Source organism: Osmerus eperlanus, chromosome 9 (genome assembly GCF_963692335.1).
Source record: "Osmerus eperlanus chromosome 9, fOsmEpe2.1, whole genome shotgun sequence".
Taxonomy (NCBI): Eukaryota; Metazoa; Chordata; class Actinopteri; order Osmeriformes; family Osmeridae; genus Osmerus; species Osmerus eperlanus.
This window is the reverse complement of record NC_085026.1, coordinates 11063649-11086536: the sequence shown is the minus strand read 5'-3', so window position 1 is coordinate 11086536 and position 22888 is coordinate 11063649. Positions and strand designations below refer to the sequence as shown.

General features: G+C 46.9%; 1 protein-coding gene across 1 annotated transcript in view; it reads left to right on the top strand.

Moving 5' to 3' along the window:
* The window catches only part of LOC134026656 (AT-rich interactive domain-containing protein 1B-like), a 120292-nt gene that overhangs the window by 22418 nt on the left and 74986 nt on the right, over window positions 1–22888 (top strand). The window contains exons 3-4 of the mRNA XM_062469547.1: window positions 8820–8960; window positions 17288–17398. Coding sequence (XP_062325531.1) covers window positions 8820–8960; window positions 17288–17398 — 252 coding nt within the window. The remainder of the gene's footprint in view (window positions 1–8819; window positions 8961–17287; window positions 17399–22888) is intronic.

Below are 22888 nucleotides of genomic sequence, written 5' to 3'. Positions count from 1 at the left end.
CTCTACCACTGTTAAACCACCAAACAGAAAGCTCTTCACTTTAATACCGCCTTATGAAGCATGGGTGCTGAACTAAACAAATGGGGTTTTATCTCAGAACAAAAGACCCCGTCCTTAAAGATCCTGTAAAGTGGACCTGTAAACGAGTTTTAAGTTCGCCACACCACAGAATAATGTGTTATTAACTACCCATCCAAATTCGAATGAAAAAATAACACCGACAAGTATGTTAAATTAGGCTTTGAAATCGTGAAAAAATCAGCTGTCTTCTCTTCTTGAGACTGGGGGGGCGTGTCGCCTGAAGGAGCTGAAGCTCCGCCCCTCGCTGCCTAGTGCCTCCGACCCAGATAATGGACGCTATGTCAAGCCGAACAAAACCTTATAGAATTAGAATTTATTTGTTCAATGAGTGAAACATACAGATGCATATAAATGAAATGTTCCCCTGAGCTGTAACAGTAAAAATGGACACCAGAGACAGCAGACAGTGAGCTCTCCAACTAGGCTACTTCTAACACATTAGCTACCATTTCACCAAAATACCATCATTCTACACCGAGTAGCCTAATATCAATTTAGCGGTTTGCACTAACTCATAGCAGAGATACCTCTGGAAAAGTTATCTAATATAATTATAACAAGCACACAGAACTGAGTGATGAACTGCTGGCGGCGGTGGATGGTCCAGGTGCGAGCGGAGGATGAACGGCCGGGGGGGCGATGCTCGGTACGGCTCCGCGCTGCAAGAGAAGCCGTGTGTTGGTGAACCCCGTCTGTCTCTGGTCCATGTTAAAACTCTGCCGTGAAATGGTCTGTGGCGCAGAGGCGGCTGTTGGAGTTTAACCGAAGCTTTCCATGAGCGTGGCTCTTCACAAAATCTATCCACCTATTTTTCCTTTCATTATCAACAGGGAACTTATAGCGTTGCAGCGCAGCTGGAGTTCTTGCATCCAGGGAAGATGCAGTTGCGGGTGGAGGGAGACATCCTGAAGCTAGCTAGCTAGCCGATGTAAGCTACAATAACAGTACAGCAGGAGCAGCCATTCAGTGATCTGACCTAGATGGGGCGAAATGACGTAGATAGGGCATTTTTTGGCTCCGTCCATTAAAACCTGATATGAAAACGGAAGAGAAACTGTTCTTCGGTCTAACTCCACATTTCAGTGTGACAAAGTTTTAGCGCTTTGCACATGCTTTCAGGAACTCATTTCACACGTATATAATGTACTTAGAAGCAAAACATGGAATTTACTTTACAGGATCTTTAAGCAACTGTGGGGATGTGTGTGTGTGTGTGTACATCAGTGGAGTGACGGGAGCCTACGTCCACGGGAGGCAGAACAAACAGATCTCAGGGAGGCAGAAGAAGCGACCGGTGTCTGATGACAGGACGAGGACGACATTTTGTTTGGAAGTGGAATGAACTTGAAAGCAAAAAGGCTGCCAATTCCAACTGTAATTTCCTGTGATGTCAAAGTTGGCAGACAGAGAGGAAAAGAAATTTGAAGGAAACATTAGTGTTTGATGTGAAAAGGGGAAGAGGGAGAGGAAAAAGATTGCCTGTGAAATGAAAGAGAGAGAGAGAGACAGAGAGAGAGGAGGGGGGATGTGTCAACAAAGCCAGGGAGAAACCATCAGTGGTGGTGGCCGCATGGTTCGTACACACTCAACCAAGTTAATAGAATCCAACAATTTAAACTGGAGTGCAGATCGTCTGTGCATGTCCTGGGGCCAGATGGCTGAGCGGTTAGGGAGTCGGGCTATTAATCAGAAGGTTGTTGGTTCGATTCCTGGCCATGCCAAATGACATTGTGTCCTTGGGCAAGGCACTTTACCATACTTGCCTCAGGGAGAATGTCCCTGTACTTACTGTAAGTCGCTCTGGATAAGAGCGTCTGCTAAATGTAATGTAAATGTCCTCAGCTTCTCCACCAGTGTAGAAGACCCCCAGGCCAATCCAAGATCCCTTTTCTTTAATAGAGTCTCTTTAATTCTCCCTCAGAGCAGACTCCAAGTCAAGCCCCCTCCACTTCCCACCTTTGTGCAAAATGTAACCTCGCCGCAAACCTTTTCCTGTCTCGCTGTCCCCGCATTCCATAAAGAGGCCTGTTTCTCCACTCTGACAAAATGGGATCTCACCACCTCGCCGGCCAAACGGGTATTGACTGTTGGGAATTAGATGGGTAATTTATGGCATTGATTGAGCCCTGTGCTTCCGTCCTGCTGAGGTACACTTGGAGCCGGCTCGACCACTTAGAAGCAGAGCCGGCTGTCTGTGGGGTTAATGCACCAAGCGCTGGTCAACCTGACGGATGGCCCACAGCCTGAGATAAATCACCCCTCCACCAGAGAAGAGAGAAAGAAGAAAGAATGAGGGGAGGAGAGCAGGCAGGGGAAGAGGGCCAATGGGGGCTAGCCTGGCAGGCCAGTTTTTGAAAGGCTTTTGAAATGTCGAAGCCTTGGTCTTCAAAGCCCCCCCTCCCTTCACACACTCTTCCAACAGACCTCCACCCTGTCACTACTCCGGGACCCCAGGCACTTCCAGCGCACAATTAAAACAGAAGACATAAAATAAAAGGAGTGAGGGATAAAGGGAAGGAGAGAAGAGAGGACAAGGATACGGCGGGGCTGATTAATTAAGGTTCCTCTCACTGCAGAATAGATGAAGTTTCAGGATCAATTAATTAGTGAGGTACCCTGAGCACGTCAATGGCTCTAATAGCTTGCTCTCATTTGTAACTTTTATTACCCCACTGTTCCACAGGCCTCAGCCAATCAGCCGTGGCCACAGAGAACGCCATGCGTCCATTAGCCGGAGATAAAAACGTCCTTGTACGTCATTCGTTACCCGAGCAGTTCATCGTTTCTCCTAACTCAGTTAGTTGATTTGAGTTAAAATCTATTGTCAGTCCAAGGCTTGTGTTGTAATTTTTTTTCTTTTCTTCATTGGCTCAGTTCAAGAAAACAATCTTTCAAAGTTACTAAATGGGGTGCTGAGGAGAATTTAGGGGAATGCTTTCTCCTGCTGTGTAGATACTTGAAGCTGTTGACAGACTTCAGTTGTAGTCCATGTTGCTGGATGATAGGTGTTTGTAGGTGTTTGTAGGTGTTTTCCCTGTCATAATGGTGTTTTCCCTGTCATAATGGTACTTGATTCAGAGAGTTTACCTTTCTGCCAAACTCTCAGTGTCATACACTGAACTGCCGTTATCTGTGCTAAACTCCAGCAAATGAAAAGACAAAATGAAGATGTATGGAGAGAGGGAGAGAGAAGCCGAGCGGGGTTTTTTATGCCGAGTTGGAAGGATTACTCTCCTCCATTAATTGGCTCTCCTGAAATTCATCTTCATTTCGGTCCAGATTGGAAGAAGATTTATACAGGTCAGGTCTGCCCCATCATTTGTACGTTTGTATTTTAGCTCAAAGAGAGCAGCAATTCCCAGGCTCTTGTGTACTCTGTAGACTGAATACTTCATTCATCCTGGTTATATTCCACTTTCATATATCACCAGGCAACTTGATAATGTTCCTTTTTGAAGTCCCTCAAAAATCACACAATGTACACTGGGAGAGCTGGTTTTGTCTTATTTCCTGCCTTTCAGATTCAACAACATTGAAGCCTTTTTTTACTCAGACACACTCTGTCAGTTTCACGCAGGTTATAACTTGTAGCGTTAGATAGAACTTGACAGGTCACAATGTCACTGCCAAGGCTGTTTCACATAACTTTATTGACACTGTCAACATGTATAAGGGCTAATCAAGCGCTGGTGGATGTTCCCGGGGAATCTGAAGGATAATCTCATGTCCTGATGCTAACCACTAAGAAGGAGGTGGAGTCGTTTAACTAGCGATGTGTGGTTAGCATTGTCTTTATTTCGATGTAATTGACATGACTTATACAAGTTAAAGCTTGTCATAGCACAGTCTCTAGCTGTGTGTGATAGGAGATATTTGCAAAGAAATTCAATGCAGTTCTCATACTGTTTTGTTTTTAACAAAGATGCATTTTTCAAGTAAGGAGGACACTATGGGAATTGTATTTGTTAATGATTCAATAATTCATGTTGTTTTTTTCCCTGCAGAGATAACCTAGAGTTCTCTCTCTCCCTCTCTCTCTCTCTCTCTCTTTCTCCATCCCTCTATCTTTATTCTCAGGTCTATATTCAGCCATAGAATACCTCCCATACCCTCTCCTGGATCACAGGCTAAAATCTAAATTCCTCCTCCCCACAGGCACTATCTTATTCAGGGTCATCCAAGAGGGGAATGAGACCATTTTCTCCACATGAATCAGATTTGCTTTTCTCTCGCTCTCTTCTTCTCTGTGTCTAATGCTCTCTGTTTCTTTCTTTCTTCCTTTTTTTCTTTTTTCCCCCCTCGCCTCTCTCGTTCTTGGCCTCGGATCGGGGTCAGGAGTTTAGTAGGGGAAAACATTTGAATCAGTGGCACGGGCCCAGAACCTAGCAAAGCGGTGTTGTTCACACACACATTACAGAGCACATTAACCTCGCTTTCTTCTCAGACGTCTCCATTACAGCTCCCTGCTACAACCACAGCCACCGCAGTGCCAGTTAGCAATAAAAGGCTCCACAATAGACCAGGCTGGCTTTCTCCTTCCATCGATTGAAGAGCCTGGTAATAGAAAGGGCAGGCAAGTGAAAGCGGTGGCAGACACAGATACACAGACACAGACAAACATATACACACACACACACCAGCCCTCAGATCCAATGACGACAGATATGAATACGAAAACATACAGTTCAATCAATCAATGAAATGTCATCTACTCTGCCACTCCAACTAGGATTCATTCACAGGCCCTCTGAATAGTTATTTTTTAGAAGCTGAATGTAACTTTTATAATGTCAAAAGGTCAATAAGCACCAGTGTATTGCAGCAGAATGTCATGGATTCGTATTATTCATTGAACACAGTGGATGGATGTCTGGTTGTATTGTAATGGAGGGCCTTTTATTATGAAACCATATGTCACTTCTACTGTAAAGCATTGCACTCATGACATGTGCCCTGACATGCCAACATTTAAGGCGTGTGTTTGTTATGTTACTGTTGAGAAAGAGCTTCTAGGTCTATGGAATTCCGGTTAGTCTCATCTCACTCCCTCTCACCAACTCTCTCTTTCCCCTACTTGCAGCCTACGCTCTCCCTTTCTCTTTCTCTATCGCTCTCATTCTCTCCTCTCTTTCTCTCTCTTTTTCTCTGTATACGCGACTTTCCAAGGGCAGTTCATTCTTGAGGTGTCAAATGGCTGGTGTATGGAGAGTAGAGAGAGGGATGGAGAGAGAGAGAGAGAGAGAGAGAGAGAGCGAGAGTAAAGGATCAGAGGATGCAGACAGAGCCGAGGTTAGTCACCTTGGGAGAGACGGCGATGTAATCTCCCCCTCCCTTATGTTTAATCATGAGCCTGGATTGTTGATCGCCTCGGCGACTCACATCGCATTTAGGGGCTCACCTCACCGCGGAGTGAATGCGTACGTGGGGAAATTAAAAAAAGCAATAGCTGCGCTATCCTAGCATCACTATCGGCCTAGCTACAATGCTTACCCATAGAGGGAGGCTAGATAGCATCGCTAGGAGTGGCGTAGTCGGCTGATTTGTTTCGTCTTAAGTGTACCGATAACCTTTGTTAGACGCTACGAGCCTTTCTCAATACCGATGGCTTGTATGCTAAAGAGGTACTGTAGAGACAGTCAGTGGATATTCATGTGGCATGAGGTGCAGAGATAACCTTTAGTGATTGGGTCTTTCTTTGAATCATGGGTAATGTAGTCAGTGTTGTTCGGCTGTAGCTTTTGTATCTTATCGCTTTTTTGGGGCCGTGAACGGATCTAGAAGTCTTTCTCTCTACTGCCCCTCTCGGGTGTCTCAGTCGTCCTCTCCTCCACTCTCCCTCAGCTCTCTGAAGGCTTTCCACTCCTTTCCCCCTCTACCCGTTTTCTACCCCATCTAACCCCAGCATCCCACCCTCTCCTTTTTCTCATGTCACCCAAATGTCCTCCATCTCTTCCTCAGTTCCTCACTCCATCCCTGCTCTCTCTCCCTCCGTCTCCCTTCGTCGCTGCTGTGACTGCCAGGCTGTGATCCGTTGCGGGGGCGTTAACAGCGCTAGTGTGCTAATGCTAATGTGCCCCTCTGTATGCCTGTCATGTCTGTTCAGGCTGCTTACCGCTCCAACACCGCTCTGGTTGGCTGGATCCATATGTCACTCAAATGAGCTTCCTGTGCCCTGGCAAGGGCCCTGTCGCCAGCCAGCCGTATCACCACGGCGATAGAATTATGAAAATGCCGTCCATGCTCATTGGCCCAATTGAATTACAAGCTGTTTCTCTCTCTCTCTCTCTCTCTCTCTCTCTCTCTCTCTCTCTCTCTCTCTCTCTCTCTCTCTCTTTCTCTCTCTCTCTCTCTCTCTCTCTCTCTCTCTCTCCCTCTCTTTGACTGTCTCTCTTTTGCTGTCTCTCCATCTCAAACACACACACACACACTGTTGCCCTCACCGAGGGTTACCGTGGCGGCATGTCTGTTTCCATTGACAACGGGGGGATATTGCCAGGCTTTGTTTTCACAGGACTTTTGTTTTGATAGATTTTTGACGGATTGCTTGGATTCCTCTGTGCATTGTCCCTGTTTTATTGGTCTGTGCTTCTGTGCTTGAAGCGTAAGCCCCTGGCTTTATGACAGCAGACTTACATTATACAGCCTATTATTATTTGCTTCACAACATTTTAGGGCTTTGCTACAGACAGTCATCTTTTCTGCAGCGTTTCGTACCATTTGACTGTGTTGCCAACTTGTTTCATGTGTGTGTGTGTGTGTGTTGTGAGAGAGTCAATGAACAGATTTTCAGCGTAGCCATATTTCAGCTGGTACACCCATTCAGGCATGTTGTCATTCCTATAAAGCAGGCTGCCCAGTGTCTGGATGGCGACTTACCTAAACACACTCTGACAGGCTGTTGCTTGTTAAGCTTTAATTCCTCTCCCTCTGTCTGCGCAGTGCCTGGCTTCAGCATAGAGGAAACAGCCCACGTCTGTCATGGCTGGATCAACATGGCGGCTAATCCTCAAATCAGAAACCTGTCCCATTTCCTAGCGCCCAAAGGCGAGGGAGTGAAGTAGCATCAACGTGGTATTAGTGTGGGAGTCTGGTGTACGTCGTGAGACGAAGAGTGAATGGTCTTTAAGATGTTAGGCATTTGTGTGTGTGTGTGTGTGAGCCGTAAGACTGAATGCAGACAGAACAAGGAGTGTCTCATTAGGGTCTGCAGACACATTGAGATCAGCCTGCTTGGCAGTGGGGTTAATAGCCTTGCCCTGCTCATGCCAACATCACCACTGGCTTCATTACTGCCAGCCACAGCAACACACATTCACACATGCACACACAAGTGCACACGCACCCAAAAACACACACACAAAGATTACACACACAGAATACACGTACACACATATACACTCATGCACTCATAGCACATAGCACACAATAGACTTACATACATACATTACACCCACCAAATATATACGCGCAATGGATATATACAAACATCTCACCTCTTAGGTGCACTTCAAAACCTTGCCATGTCTACTAGTTCCACTTCAAAGTGCTCTAGTTCTAGGTCCTCCCTCCTGGACTCCTAAGATTTCAGACATTTTACATGGCCAGTTTACGGACTGATTTTTTGGAGACATGTCAGGCTGGGCCCTCACTGCCTAACAGTTGTAGTAAAGACTAAACTCTGAATGCACTGCACTTGGACCCGTCCCAGTCATAACAGAGAGACTGTGTTTTGTGTGAGCTGAAGGTAATATCATCATACCCTAAATAAATCCTTCAAATTAAAATGACATTTTATTGTTTGGTGCCTGGATATGTCAGGAAGGTTTAAAACGATGTGTAGCGTGTGTGTGTTTCTTGGAGTGTGTGTTGGAAGTCTTTAAACAGTCCAGTTACACCCCCGTCTGTAGGACTTAACCAAGCATTGGCTTCTGCACGCGCTCAAATTGCAGCTTATGCCATGTTTAACGAGACCGCGGCCAAGGTCTTGGCCAGAGCTGTAAACGATTAACAGAAAACATGACAAGAAAATTGGTGAATGTTTAGATTTCTGGGGCACAGTAAGCCATGTTTTGTGTGTGCAAAAATGTGTGAGTCATTGTTTGTGTGTGAGTGAGGAATATGCTACGTCAAGTCCAGTAATGCCTAATGATGTGAACCAGTGTGTAATAGACTCTGACCCAGTAGGGATGCCCGGCATATGATCTTGATTTGAAATTGCTCTTTTCTGGAGTGGTCTATCCTATCCACATGTCCCCTATTACAGTGATGGCCTGGACTTGGCTCTGTGTCCCTTTCCCAGCTGTGTGTGTGAGAAAGAAAGAGAGAGAGAGAGAGAGAGAGAGAGAGAGAGAGAGAGAGAGAGAGAGAGAGACAGAGAGAGAGAGAGAGAGAGAGAGAGAGAGAGACAGAGACAGAGACAGAGAGAGAGAGAGAGAGAGAGAGAGAGAGAGAGAGAGAGAGAGAGAGAGAGAGAGAGAGAGAGAGAGAGAGAGAGAGAGAGAGAGAGAGAATGGTAGTTTGTCTGGAGACTGAACGTGCAGCTTTTCTGACAACTTCCCCCAGTTGCTTTCAGATGGAATGTTGCCAAAGTCTTGTTCTTTGTTATCTAATAATCCTAGATGAATAAAATATGTTGTTGGCCGGCCTGTTAGCCTGATCTTCGACCTGTTCTCTGAGAGGCTTTTCTTACAGGAAAGAGAGGAGCCTGCTGTTAACCTTTTTGTGATTGGCTCTTTCAGCAGGTCCCGCCCTACGGTCAACAGGGTATGGGTGGGTATGGCCAGCAGCAAGGAACGCCCCCATACTTCACCCCTCCCCAGCAGACACCTGTAGCCCCCTCGCAGCCCCCCTACCTGCAGTCTCGAGGACCACCACAACAGGTGAGCAAAAACACACACACACACACACAGCCTCCCTTCCTCCCCTTTCTCGCACACACACCACAAACATGCCTTATTGCTCTGAAGCATGATCCTGACGTGTGTATGTGTTGGCTGTTCAACGGTTTCTGATAATTACCCACATTATTCATGAAGGCTATTTTTGAATATTTCTCCTTCTGTGATTTCACACACGCACACACACAAACAAACACACACACACTTACACATACATACACACAGGAAATACACATTATTATCTACCCACGCAATCCAGGGATCATTTACGTGGTATTTTTTTTCCTATGCGTTTCCTTTTTGTGGAAGATGCATGTGTGAGTGATCCAGGTGGCAAATTGTGTGTTTGAGATGAAGTGTGTGTTCTGGGAGGGTCTGTCCGTGTGTTCAGCCTCATGGTCTGTGAAGCCCTGAGGGCCGACCTAGTACAGCCCGGCCCGGCCAGGACAAACACTCTGGGGACTGGAGCAGGAAGGACAGAACCACAGGATGGGAGAGAGGAATGAAGAGAAAGAGACAAGAGACATGGGTTGAGTTTAATAAAATAAAGGGGGTTGGTGGACGGGGGTCAATGGGTCCTCTAATCCATGGAAATAGAGACTCTAAGTGTGCGTGATTGACTGGTCCTAAAAGAGAGTGGGTTTGTGGGAATGGGAGTTCACAAATTCCACTGGCAGACTAAGGAATGTTCTGTGTCAGACAGGCCTGAGAGAGGATGAGTAACTCTGGCTGAGGCTAAACTGCTTTGGATTACACAACCCAGCTGAGGTTTTCTCAATGATGGCTGTGAGGTCTGTCTCATGTCACCCACTCCATCGCTTCTCCATTACCCAGGATTTTCTAACCTCGCTTCTCTCTGTTATGTCTACATGCTCCTCTCTTATTCCCTCTCCTATTCTGTCTTTCCCTCTCTCGCTTTTTTCCTACCCTCCTGCTTCCTCTCTTTTAATGACCTTTTGCACTCATGTCTATCTTGAGTCTATCTGACCCTGGCTCTGGCCCTAGCCCTAGCCCTAGCCCTAGCCCTGACCCTGGTCTGGCTGCTAGCTGTCCCAGGTCAGACCTCTTAGTTTTCAGGGATCATGATCCAGCTTGGCCAGACCGAAGGCCCTGGCCAATGTATTACTCTTACATGCATTTCCGTATAGCACACATTTGTATTAGGAAAGATTCATAGAGTTGTGAGAGAATGGTTGCCTAGCAGTATGTGGGTGCGAGTATGTGCATTGCGCATGCGGTTCTGTGTGTGTGTGTATGTGTGTGTTTGTGTGTAGTTGTGATTCAACCCGTCTGGGTTAATCATGTCTCATTTCAACTGAGAATCAGAGAAAAAGGTCACCGTTTGACCTTTTTACATCTCGAAATTGCTGCTGTGTGCTCAGTAGATGAACACATACTCACAAACACACGCACGCACACACACTCCCTCACTCACAAACGCACACAGATACACACACACTCACACACACGTACACAAAACATAAAACACAACCGTTTAACAATGTTGTTGTCGTTGTGACCCTTTCTGTGGCCCCTCGTTACACAGTGAGAGTTGGGCTTTCTAGAGGTTTCTGTAGTATAGTCATCGCTCTTCACTTCCATTAGTCCAGGTGAAAGGACATCCTTAAGTTGATTGAGTAATTTGAGGTGCTGTGACACTGCATTCAGTGGAAAATGCGCAACCTTTCTGAATGTGACATTTCAGTGAAAAGTCTCGACATGGGATGTTTTACTGTGAATGAACTGTAACGTTTCTATGGGAGAGAGAACAATCAGTCTCATGCTTGGTTCCTAGACTCACATTGTTGTGGTGGTGCAGGGGAAACTGGGAGAGTCTTTAGAGGGATCACAATACCTACTGCTCTGTCTCCCTCTCTCTCTTTCTCTCTCCTTGGGCACTAGACACCTGCTTCTGTATTTCACTCAGTATTTCTATATGTACAGTATGTGTGTACGTGTGTGTGTTTGTGTGCATGGCCCTGACAGCCCAGAATACAGGTGTAGACACGTTTCCTGTGTATCCAGTGCTCTTATCAGTGGTGGTAGCTGGTTGTAAAAATGGCTGGAGAAAGCAGTATCTGAGGGCCTTGTCTTGTTGGACTGGGAGTTCACAGTGCGACCACGTTGCTTTGGAGATATGACTCTGTTACCAGCAAAGCCTGGAAATACGCCTCAGGCAGAAATCTGTTGTATCTGAGGAGTGACATAGAAAATGAAACAAGTAAGGTTATCACCTAAACAAACATGGAGCTCTACATTGACATGACATGAACTTTCCAGTACATGTAGACATTTTATAACTAGCTGACTGTTCAGACATGATAGTGCATCCATTTTACAGTCATTCTACACTCGTTCTTCCGCAAACCAGGAAGTCTTCAATTCTTCATGGCCCTTCCCCACTGTCTATGTTCCTCCTTCAGCTCTAACTGTTTCCTGCTTCTCCTCAGCTGGCCCCTGTAGGGCACCCCTGTAGGGGTCCAGCTGCTCTCAGCTGATTGGATGAGACAACCTCCGTTACCCATATCCACAGAGATGCTAGCGTGAGCTGAGAGGATGTGCTGTAGCACTGTGTAAAAACACTGCTGCGTCAGAGAGAATTACTTGTGGAGATGATGGAAGTTTCACAATCACTGTGCGTGTGATTTCAATGAAAAATCCCAGTCTGTCAGTAAATCGATATGTTGGGATAGCCATCTAATATCTTGATATGTGGAATTTGAAGTAGCTCAGTGGAGCAGAAATGTGGTGGTGACTGACCCATAATCTACTGTAACACCTGCTGTCTTGTGATTTGATAATGGGAGTAACTAGTTGTTGGTCTAACAAAAGAGATGGCCACCACAGTGGGATGTTGTGATTTCCTGCAGTACATGACTGCTTCCTGCTTCCTGTCGCTACTGCAGCAGGCTGAATCTGCAGTCCCCCCCCTTAAATGACTCAAGGTTAATTAAAACACTGTCCCATTCAGCCGTCACACCCCCGGCTTTATCGCCACGGTTACCGTCCTTCAGCGGCCCGCCTTAATCAAGGACCCGCCGATAGCACCCCCACACACTGGAGGCTGCCACGGCAACAGATCTGGAGGATGCGGGGGGGTTGGAGTGTGTAATTGTGTGTGTATGGTGGGGTGCAGGAGAAGGGGAAGAGGTTGGTATGATGGAGGTGTGTGTGTGTGTGGGGGGGGGGTGCTGGGGTTGGGGTGGTGGGGGGTAGGGGTAGGGCCATTCAAAGTTCAATGTCATTAATTGGTCAGCATTTGAATATTAGCTAAGAAGTCTGTTAATTAACCGCATAAAAAAGGCTCTGCCACGGCTCGGTTTGGGGGAAGTGATGGAGGGATAGAGAGGGAGAGATGTAGAGAGGGAGAGAGGGTGAGATGGAGAGAGGGAGGGATGTAGAGAGGGAGGGCATGTGGCAGAGAGAGCCGGTGCAGGGTGATAAGAGAGGAGCCATCCGTGGTAAAGGTCTGGCTGGCCTAATTTGCGGCGAGCTGCTTTAATTGTCATAACCTTTTAAATGCCATAGTTTATCGGAGTCCTCTAAATGTCCCCGCATATCGCCAGGCGCCAGCTCCACGGCAACCGCCGGCGCACTCCCATTGGCTGCCACCAACGAGCACTTAAGCCTGATGAGTTTTTGGAGAGAAAAAATTAAAAGGCCAGAAAAATGGTTAGTTGGATTTTATTCTCTCCAGGAGAGTGAGTGTGAGTAGGAATGTGTGTTTTTCATAATTTGGTGTTCTTTTGTGTGTTTGTGAATTTTTATTTAATTTTTTTACCTCTGCGTTGACTGGCACTTGCTAATTGCTTTACTGGATACCACAACTTTGTTTTTGATTCATGTTTTGTTTTTGCACTGTGCTGCAATTCAAATGCAAATAGGCCGTGGAGAGGTGTTTTGGAGCGGCTAGGACAGTCATAATGGTTCCGGAAGGGCGAGCAGTTAGCACACAGCACCCTGGGGGCCTCATTTAGCCAGCATTTGTTAGAAATGCCACCACGTTTGTTTCTGGAAATGCTCTTTTAAAGAGATACATTGCCACACTTTGAATTTTAGACATTCAAAGATGAGTCTGCCATCAGCTTACTATTGTTCTCCCCAACCTTGAACAGAAGGGGAGTGTGTGTGGGAGAGCGAGGTTTAATTTAAATATGTATTCCATAAGCCCATGAACAGCTATGGTCACAGCACAGGCAGTAATGTACGTTACAGGGGACTGAAAGGGGTGTGCATATGTGTGTGTGTGTGTGTGAGTGTTTGGGTGTGTGGGTGTGTGTGTGTGTGTGTGTGTGAAGTCAGGATAACAGAGTGGCGTCTCATTTGATATTCCTCTGCAGAGGAAGAAACGTGTGTGAATGAAAGCCCTGCCAATGACATCTGCAGTTAATGTAGCTACATCAGAGATGCTCCCTGGGGAAGGAGACCTGAAATACTGATAGGAGATCATGTAGACTGGATGATGGTGGTGGTGTGTAAGTGTGTGCGTGTGTGTGTGAGAGAGAGCCTGTGTGTGAGAGAGAGAGAGTGTGTGTGTGCGTGACAGAGAGAGTGTGTGCGTGTGCGTCTGTGTGAGGTAAGGCTGTTTTTGTGTGTGTGCGTGCGTGTCTGTGTGTGTGTGTGTGTATGTCATCTCTGGGGGGGTGCTAGTCCACTCCTGTACCTGCTTTGTGATAAAGGTCAGTGGATTGCTTTGGTGAGAATCCAATCTGAAGGACATTGTAGTAGAACAGACCTGTACAAATGGATCAATTAAGATAGCACTGAAGTGGGGAGATCCCGGACTGTCACCAGTCTATGTGGTAAACTGGAACACACACAAGCACGCACACACACACAAAGACATCTCATGATTATTGACTCAAATCAACCACACAGCATGCAGTAAGGTTGGCTACAATGTACATAAATTGCACATTAACACTTTCTGAGAAGTAATATCATACAAACATTTGATTTGATTTACTTTAGATATTTTCAGTGTCAGTGTTAACAGTTAGCCAAACAAGTCCCTAAAGCATTTCATCAACCATGTCCTTTATCATACCAGTACGTGTGATTTAAGATGCCAATTTAGTTAATGTGGAAGGCATGTGATTTCCCTCACCCCCCCTTTAATAAACAACCCAGCACCACTCCTGCAGGTCCCTCCCTGCAAGGTTGTTGATTGGTTCAATTACGGTGGGTCCATTAAAAATGCCATGGTTGTGCCTGCTAATGATGTAGGGGACAGGAGAGACATGGATACTGGATGGATGCTCTGCTGTGTCTCTGTAGTCTGACTCTGTCCATGCTCTGGTGTCACAAAGGCTCTTGTGATACACACTCATGTGGTTTTAAATAACAACGTAACAAATGATGACAATTTACTGATTGTATTCATTCCAATTCAATTCACCTAATACAATTCAATCACATAATAATAGAAAAATTGTTTTAGGTTAGGGGCTCACAAACAACATGAAACACTCACCCATGAAAGACTGAAATACAATCACAGTAAAAACACAATCAGTCCATAAATAAACACAAAAAAAAACATAAATAACAACTTTTGCACTTAGAACACCCAATTAAACTTTTATCCAAAGCAACATACAGAATAAATAGTGCACACAAAAAGTACAGCAGAAAGTACACAGTATTTCAGTGGTTAGATCCAAGAAACAGTCGTGTTATTTTACCAGGCACAGTGCAGCAAATATCCCTGCATACTTAAAACAACAATCTATCTCTTGCCCCCCTGTCTTTCTCCATCTCACCCCCACTCTCCTTCTGTACCTCCCTCTTTGTTTTTACCTGCAATCTCCCCCCCCCTCCCTTCAAACCCACTACCACCTCACCACCACCACCTCACTCACCACCACCTCACCTGAGTGGCAGACATGGGGGTCCAGCCCGGGGTAATCAGTTCCGGCCGTCCTCCAGGGGCCTGCTGGGACGCTCCAGAGCCTGCGGGGCCTTTCTGACAACGCGCAATTAAGCTTAATTTTTAATGAATATTAATAGAATTAGTGGCATATATGGCATAGATGTGCTCCTTCCAAGGTGTGGGAATGACTCATTCATTTGGTAGTCATGACGATCCTGGCACGAGGGAGGAGAGGAAAGGGGATGATGAAGGAATATACACGTATGTATGTGTAAATACTATATACAATATATATATTTATATGTATACTATATATAAACAGAGGGGGGAGAGAGCAGAATGGAGGAGGAGAGTGAGGATAGAAGCAATAAGTTGAGGGAGGAATGGGTGACCCTTATTTCTATCCTCTCCTTCCATCACATGTTAAACTGATTAATGAATAATACACTCTTTCCATCTCCTTTCGCTTAGTGAAACTGCATATTTACCATTCATCACTCCCGCTATTCAATATGATCTAATATTACGGCTCCTTCCCCCACGCCTGTCTAATATGATTTCAGTCAGTCGGATTCCTGCTTTGCCTCATGTACTTCAGAAAGGTCTCGTTCAATACTTTTTTTTCCTATTACGTTACAGTGTCTGTGTGTGTTTAAAGACAGGATTAGTTATGGCCCCAGGCTTAAGGTATAGTGTGGATCATCTTTTAGCTCTGCATTATAGCAACTAAATTAGCTTTGGAATAGGGCTTTGAGGACAAAAACACTCAGATTTGTCCTTTGGTTGCCTCTTTCTGTCTCTATATGTTTGTCTCTCTCTGCTGTTCTCTCTCTGTCTCACTCTCTCTCAGTCAAGGGTTCTCTGTATCTCTCTCCTATGCACTCAAACATGCTCAGTCAAACACGCTCTCTCTGTTCCATATGGAATGTGACAGTTGGATGATGCAAGAGATGGGATGTAAACAGTAGAACGAGACTGTAACCTTACTTTGACCCAGTTAGGATGACTTTGCTCACACACACAGACACATGCAGACACACACGCACACACGCACGCACGCACACACACACACACAGACACACGTACACACATGCTGCTCCATTCCATCTTTTGCCTACATTAGTCTATTCTCACGTGCCGGAATTTCCCCTCTGCCTTTCTCCTCTTCCACCTCCTCCTCCTGTTCTCCGGTGTGTGTGTGTTTACCTTTAGTGGGGCTGTGTATTTGTGTAAGGCCTGCTGTACCAAATGAAGGACTTCCCAGGATGTAATAAAAGCCTGTCGCTTGGCACGCCGCCAAACCAGAGTGTACTACTATGGTAGATAAACACAAGGGCTTTTCCTCAGAGAGAATTCCACAAGGCCAAACCCCTGGCCTTTGGAAATAAAACCCAGAATAGAGAACCCCAGAATAGAAAATGGAATTTGTTTTGGTCCAGGTTCAAATCCTCTCCTGGAATCGTGGCTAGGCTGAGCTGGATAATGAATTACATCCCCTTGTTTAATTCTCAAATGTTTATTGAAAGCCACTTAAGTCGTGTTTAAAAAGTAAAAGTCACTGAGTCTCAGTAAAGCCTTCTCTAGGGTATGAACCAGGCTGAGGAAGTGAGACAGCATTCTGACAGTGTGATAAGGTGGTGTGTGATCATAGGGGAGGAACAAGGGCTTGTAAGGAACAATGGAATGGGAAGGGATTTGTCAGTCTGTGGACTGTTGTCTGAAAGAAACACCGTCGATGGGGTAGTAGGACTGGAATGTATACGTGCAAACTTGTTTGGCTGAGCAGACAGCCCAACAGCAGTCAATTACATTACCGTCTGGTCATGTCTGTCCTAACCCTGCCCTAGTCCACCCTCCTTACCCTACCTCAATACCTCCCCCACCGTCTGTCTGGGTTTCATCGTGATGGACACTCATTCTCACTAACACTGTTTGCTTACCAAACACGACTGGTCCCCAGCCAGAGATTCTATGTCTTGCTCACACCACGAGCATCAGATATGCACCTCATATAGTGTACCTAAGTGTGTCTAAGTAGAGACATTAGATACTACTAGATGGTGAAGATAGAACCACGCTAACTTGGCTGATACCATGCAGATGTCTGTGAAACTGTTTCTCTCTCTCTCTCTCTCTCTCTCTCTCTCTCTCTCTCTCTCTCTCTCTCTCTCTCTGTCTCTCTCTCTCTCTCTCTCTCTCTCTCTCTCTCTCTGTCTCTCTCTCTCTCTCTCTCTCTCTCTCTCTCTCTCTCTCTCTCTCTCTCTCTCTCTCTCTCTCTCTCTCTCTCTCTCTCTCTCTCTCTCTCTCTCTGTCTCTCGCTCTCTCGCTCTCTCGCTCTCTCTCTCGCTCTCTCTCTCTGTCACTTTCACTCTCTTTTTCTTTCTTTATCTCTCTCTCTCCTCTCTCTCTTCTCTCTCCTATCTCTCTCTCCCTCCAGGAGGCCCCTCAAGAGAGCTACAACAACCGGAGCCAGGCCCCAGGGAACTCTGGGAAGGCCAACCATGAGGACATGGGTCTGATCCAGCAGGATCGCCCCTCCAGCCTGCCGGTGAGTGACAGCTCCCCTGACCAATCCACACATATATACACACAAACACACGCACAATCACAGAGTATATATATGAAAAGCAGCCACGGTAAGAAAGGCAATGCTCCATCCATAAGCTCCTCCCCCATTCCCTCTACTTCCTGTATTACTGCTGAGCTGTCAGCTTGCTATTTGTGGAAAGCCTTGTCACTCAGGGCAGGACTAGAGCTCAGCCCTCCAATCAGACAGCCTTTCATCCTCCCGGGGCTTTGTCTCTCCTGTGCGTCTACGAGGGCAGTCCTAGATTTCACTGGCCATTTCATATCTAATGCCCACATTAGCGGCACAATGCTTTGTTTTGACTGTGCTGCCGGCGTGAGCAGAAAAGGGCATATTAGATTAGGCCTTGGTAGACTAAGCATCGTCTGAGGAGGCCTTCTCTGCTGCACACACACACACACGCACACACACACACTCGGTGAGATAGGAATCATTAAGGAGGTTGACTGGAGGAGTAATTGAGATTCGGAGAGGCCATGCAGAACAGTGGAGGTGTAGGGGGGAGATATTCGCAATTTTAAGGCTCCCAGAATCGTTTGGTTTAATTAGAATGAGGTTTTGGTTCTCGTCGCGACACTCTTACTGTCTCCCTCGGTTGTTCAAGATGGAGGGAGAGGAACAGAGGGAGAGAAATGAGTATTCCCTACCTCTCCCCTCCTCGATGAGCTTCCTCTGTTCTGTCCTCTAATTATGTGTTTACTCTTTCCCTCGTTTTTCTATTTCGCTCTCTTGTGACCCTCTCATTTCTCCCTTTCAGGCCTCTTTCTCTTACCCCTTTCTGTCTCATTCGCTCCATCCCAACCATGCTCTCTCTCTCTCTCTCTCTCTCTCTTTGATCGCTCCCCTCTTTTCATTCACTCTGTGGAAATACATCGCTCTCTCTTTCCCTTTCTCTTTACTGTTTCCTCTAACGCATTCCTGCTCTTTCAGAACTGCTATCGTTCTCTCTTTCTATATCTCTTTCTTTCTCTCCTATCTGAAATCACATCATGAAAGGGGCTTTTTTTTCTAAATGAGAAAGTGCATTGATGTATCAGTCTGTTGGCATTGAGTCGCAAGACTGGCCCTGCAGTATTGATGAGTGAGTGAGGATATCTATCTATTTGCTTTCATCCCTGTGTTGCACACCTCCTAGAGGGCACTGTATGTGCTTCTGGATTACATCCAATCATAGAAATACATAAACCATATTCAAATCTATTTTTTGTGTTTTTATTGAGAGACAAATAGGAGAGACTCCAGTGTGTTGCCGTAGGGCGTAAATCTGTCGTGGGAGAGATGTTTTTCTGTCATGTTTGAAGTTCAGATCTGAAACCCCTGTTGTCACTTCAGTTGGGGGGGAACTGTGGATTGGGGAATTGTCATTTGATGTTTTTTGGAATGTGGTGGCATGTATATTTGTGTGTGTGTGTGGACAAGGGGGGGGGGGGGGGCGTTGTGCGTTTGTGTGTGTGTGTTGTCTGTACATGGTGCGTGTTTATGTGTGTGTTTATGCGGTCAAGAGCCACATACATGTCCAGTTGTTTAATCACTTAGGATCGTCATGACTGTCACAAACCATATCTTATTGTCTTATCTTAAGATCCATCTGTGAAGCACACACATGAACGATGCCAAAGGCAGGTACTGTTCAAATAAAGAGAACGTTTATGACAATAAACAAGAGAGACTTTACTGTTATGGCCTCCATAAAAGTATATAGTATCACTCTCAACTTATCATCAATCACTCTGTATTGCTCCACTGTAACATTCAGCATAACGTTAGTAGTAGCCTACAGCAATTTTAGCATGTTTATCCCACAGTAGAATTTGCATTTCTATTAGCTCACATGCACATTTAGCCTTAGCGTGTTGTACTCCACTGGGTGGTTCTGGCATCTACCTTAGCATTAGCCTACATTCAGGCAACACTAAGGCTACACTGCAGAGCCCTTTTTGGCTGCAAAGCCTGTTCTTCCAGTAATGTGAAACGGTTGTGTTTCACACACTGCTCCTCTTCCAGTTGTTACATGTTCCCCAGCTCTCCACCGCTCCCCTGACAGCCCGCCAATAAGGCAGGATCTTATCTTCTCCTCCTTTCCTCTCCTCTCCTTTCCTGTCCTTTCCTCTCCTCTCCTCTCTTATCCCTTCCTCCCCTCTACGTCCCCTCCTCTTCTCTCTTCCCATCTCCTCCTTTTCCATCCTCTCCTGTTTCCTCTCCAGTCCCCTCCTCTCCCCTGGCCGGCTGGGTTCTGTTCGATAGGTCTGGGAGTCTGTGTGGGAGGACATGTGGCAAGAGCAGAGGCTGGGGGGGTGGGGGGGGGTGTTATTAGGGGAGGAAGGGTGCGTGTGGACAGTACAGTAGAGAGGAGGTGAACTGGGGCACCTCCTAGTTTTAGACTTCCAATGAATGTGAAGTGTTTAACCCACAGAGGGTGGCTGAGTTTGTTCTGCCTTATTGAAATAACCATAGATATATGACTGCACACACACACACGAACACACACGCATACACAAGCATTTCACATAAAGAATGGCTGTGTGTGCGTTCCTCTCTGGCATGCCTTGCAGTCCTCATATACCCCTCCTCTGCTAGCTTTCAACAATACAGACGAAAAAAATATCCCTCGCTCCCAGCCTCCCTCCCTTTCTCTTCCTCTGTTTTTCTCAGTGTTGGGTTATGATTGACAGGGCACAGCTGGGGAGGCCAATACTCCCCGTCTCTCCACACACGCACACACACACACGCACACACACCCAGATTCTCTCCCCTCGGTCCTGTTGGGTGTGTATGGCACCAGTGTGTGCCACCCGGAGCTTCTCTGGAGCATGTCATACGTGCTCGCCCCGCATACCACTGACTCCTCCCCCCCCCCACATCACCCCGACTACTCTGTGCTCCCTCACCCCCCCACATACCACCGCCTCACCCCACCTCCCCATCCACCCTCCCCCTGCTTTAAGTTTAGAGCCCACGCTGGAGCTGTGATGTCACCGCAGGGTTAGGGGCCTGCACTGTGGCCCACTCAACCCCACTGCATGCTGGGAGAGGAGGAAAGGAACGAAGGAGAGAGGGAGGAGGAGGAAGAGGGGGGAGCCTTAGAGACAGAAGAAAGATATTTTTCCTCCATACCATATCTTAGAATCCATCTGTCAGGTTACAGCATGCTCTGAATCATATAATATATATCATGAAATATGATATATGTCGGGTGGAGGAGGAGGAGGAGGAGGAGTCGGGTGGCTGAGCGGTTAGGGAATCGGTCTAGTAATCAGAAGGTTGCCGGTTCGATTCCCCGCAAGGCCAATGACGTTGTGTCCTTGGGCAAGGCACTTCACCCTACTTGCCTCGGGGAGAATGTCCCTGTACTTACTGTAAGTCGCTCTGGATAAGATCGTCTGCTAAATGACTAAATGTAAATGTAAATATATGTACATGCTAATTAACTATTTATACTAAAGAAACTGAAACTCTCTCCTGCAGCTTCAGCAGGAAGTGAACTAGCAGCTAGCACCTTTACCACTGGAGTGGACATGCTCTGGAAACTCAGTTTAGAGGTAGCAGATTAGTAGCAGACTATGGTGGCTGTGAGCAGTGCTATGGAGACAGTGGAGGGTCCTGGGAGGGCTGTGGTGGTGGGAGAGAGGAGAGGGGAGAGAGGAGAGGGGAGAGGGGAGAAGCTGCAGCAGAGTGTCACCTCAGGGGGTATGGACTGGGGGAAGCTTGTCAGCTGTGGAGGAGACTGAACCCTGGGACCCCACCAGGCTTGGCCTGTCCCCTTCGCTCCACTGAACCCTGACACAGCAGACAGAGACGGAAGGACACACACACAGAGTCACACACACACAGACTCACACACAGACTCACACACAGTCACCAAAAAGCACATGAACTCACACACACAGTCGCTAACAGACATGCATGCACCTACACGCGCACATGCACACTGGCGCACACACGCAGTGAAAGGAGTTTGAAAGCAGAGAGGGATGAACCTGGTTATACAAACACAGAGCAGCAGCCCTGGCGCCTTTCTGCTGGGATCAGCGAAGAGGGGGAGGAGGAGGAGGAGGAGGAGGAGAGGGACAGAGGGAGAAAAGGAGAGCAGGAGAAAGCAGAACGGACCTGTGGGCCGGCTACATCTCACACTGAAACACTAGAGGAAGAGCAACTCCTTTCCCTCTCTCATCTTGTCTTTTCTTCCCTCTCCCTCTCCCTATCTCATCTTGTCTTTCCTTCCCTCTCCCTCTCCCTCTCTCATCTTGTCTTTCCCTTCCTCTCCCTCTCTCATCTTGTCTTTCCTTCCTCTCCCTCTCCCTCTCTCATCTTGTCTTCCCTCTCCCTCTCCCTCTCTCATCTTGTCTTTCCCTTCCTCTCCCTCTCCCTCTCTCATCTTGTCTTTCCCTCCTCTCCCTCTCCGCACCACGCCCTGCAGAACCGGGAGAGCAGCTCAAAGCCAAGGAAAAAGAGGGCGGCTAATAAGGAAGGGAGAGAAAGAGATTGAAAGTCCAAGAGAGAACGAGTGGTTTAGTAGGCCCACTAGGCAGTCTGCGAGCTGTAGCCCCACATTCTAGGTGCAGCAGAACAGAACCCATACCTGGAGAGCAGAAGAGGGTTTCAGCATCAGAGCTGCTCTGTGTAAAACCACTGTCTTGTAAAACTGAGGTGCCATGGGAGGGATAATGGATGGAGGGGAGGGGAGGAAAGGGCGGGGAGAGAGGGAGGGAGGGAGCAAGGGGACTGACGAAGGGAGGGGAGAGGAGAGAGAGAGAGAGAGAGAGAGAGAGAGAGAGAGAGAGAGCAAGGGAGGGAGGGAGGTGGGGACAGAGGGAGGGATAAGACGGGGGGAGGGAGGGAGCAAGGGACTGACGAAAGGAGGGAGAGAGAGAGAGAGAGCAAGGGAGGGATGGGGGAGGGAGGGAGGGAGGGAGAGGGATAAGACGGGGGGAGGGAGGGAGTAAGGGAGGGATGGGGGAGGGAGGGAGAGGGATAAGACGGGTGGGGGAGAGAGCCAGAGAGAGGAAACAAGGGAGGGAGGCGGACGCTTATGAACCAGCAATCACTCTCCAGCTGGCACAATAGAAGCAGGCTGTATTTTACTAGAGTATCAGGAAATACAAAATCACCTCTCCCCTCCCTCCTGGCTCCAAGTGAGGAGGACAGGGCAATTCACTTTTTGTGTGAGGACTGTGTGTTACTCTTGGTAGTTGGCTTGAAGTATTGTTTCATTCCTAAGGACAATTTCACCCATTAAAATTGAAAATTGAAATGAATAATATTGTGTATGTGTCCATCACATATTATTTTGTATTGGGCACGGTATGGCTTACTTCCATTGATATTCCATTTATGTATAAATATAAGATATATCTCTATGTAAAAATTCTATATTCTGTATACATACAGTGGGTGGAAGAGGAAACAGAATTGTACCATCAGGGTGGGGCTCGGCAGTGGGGGATTGATAAT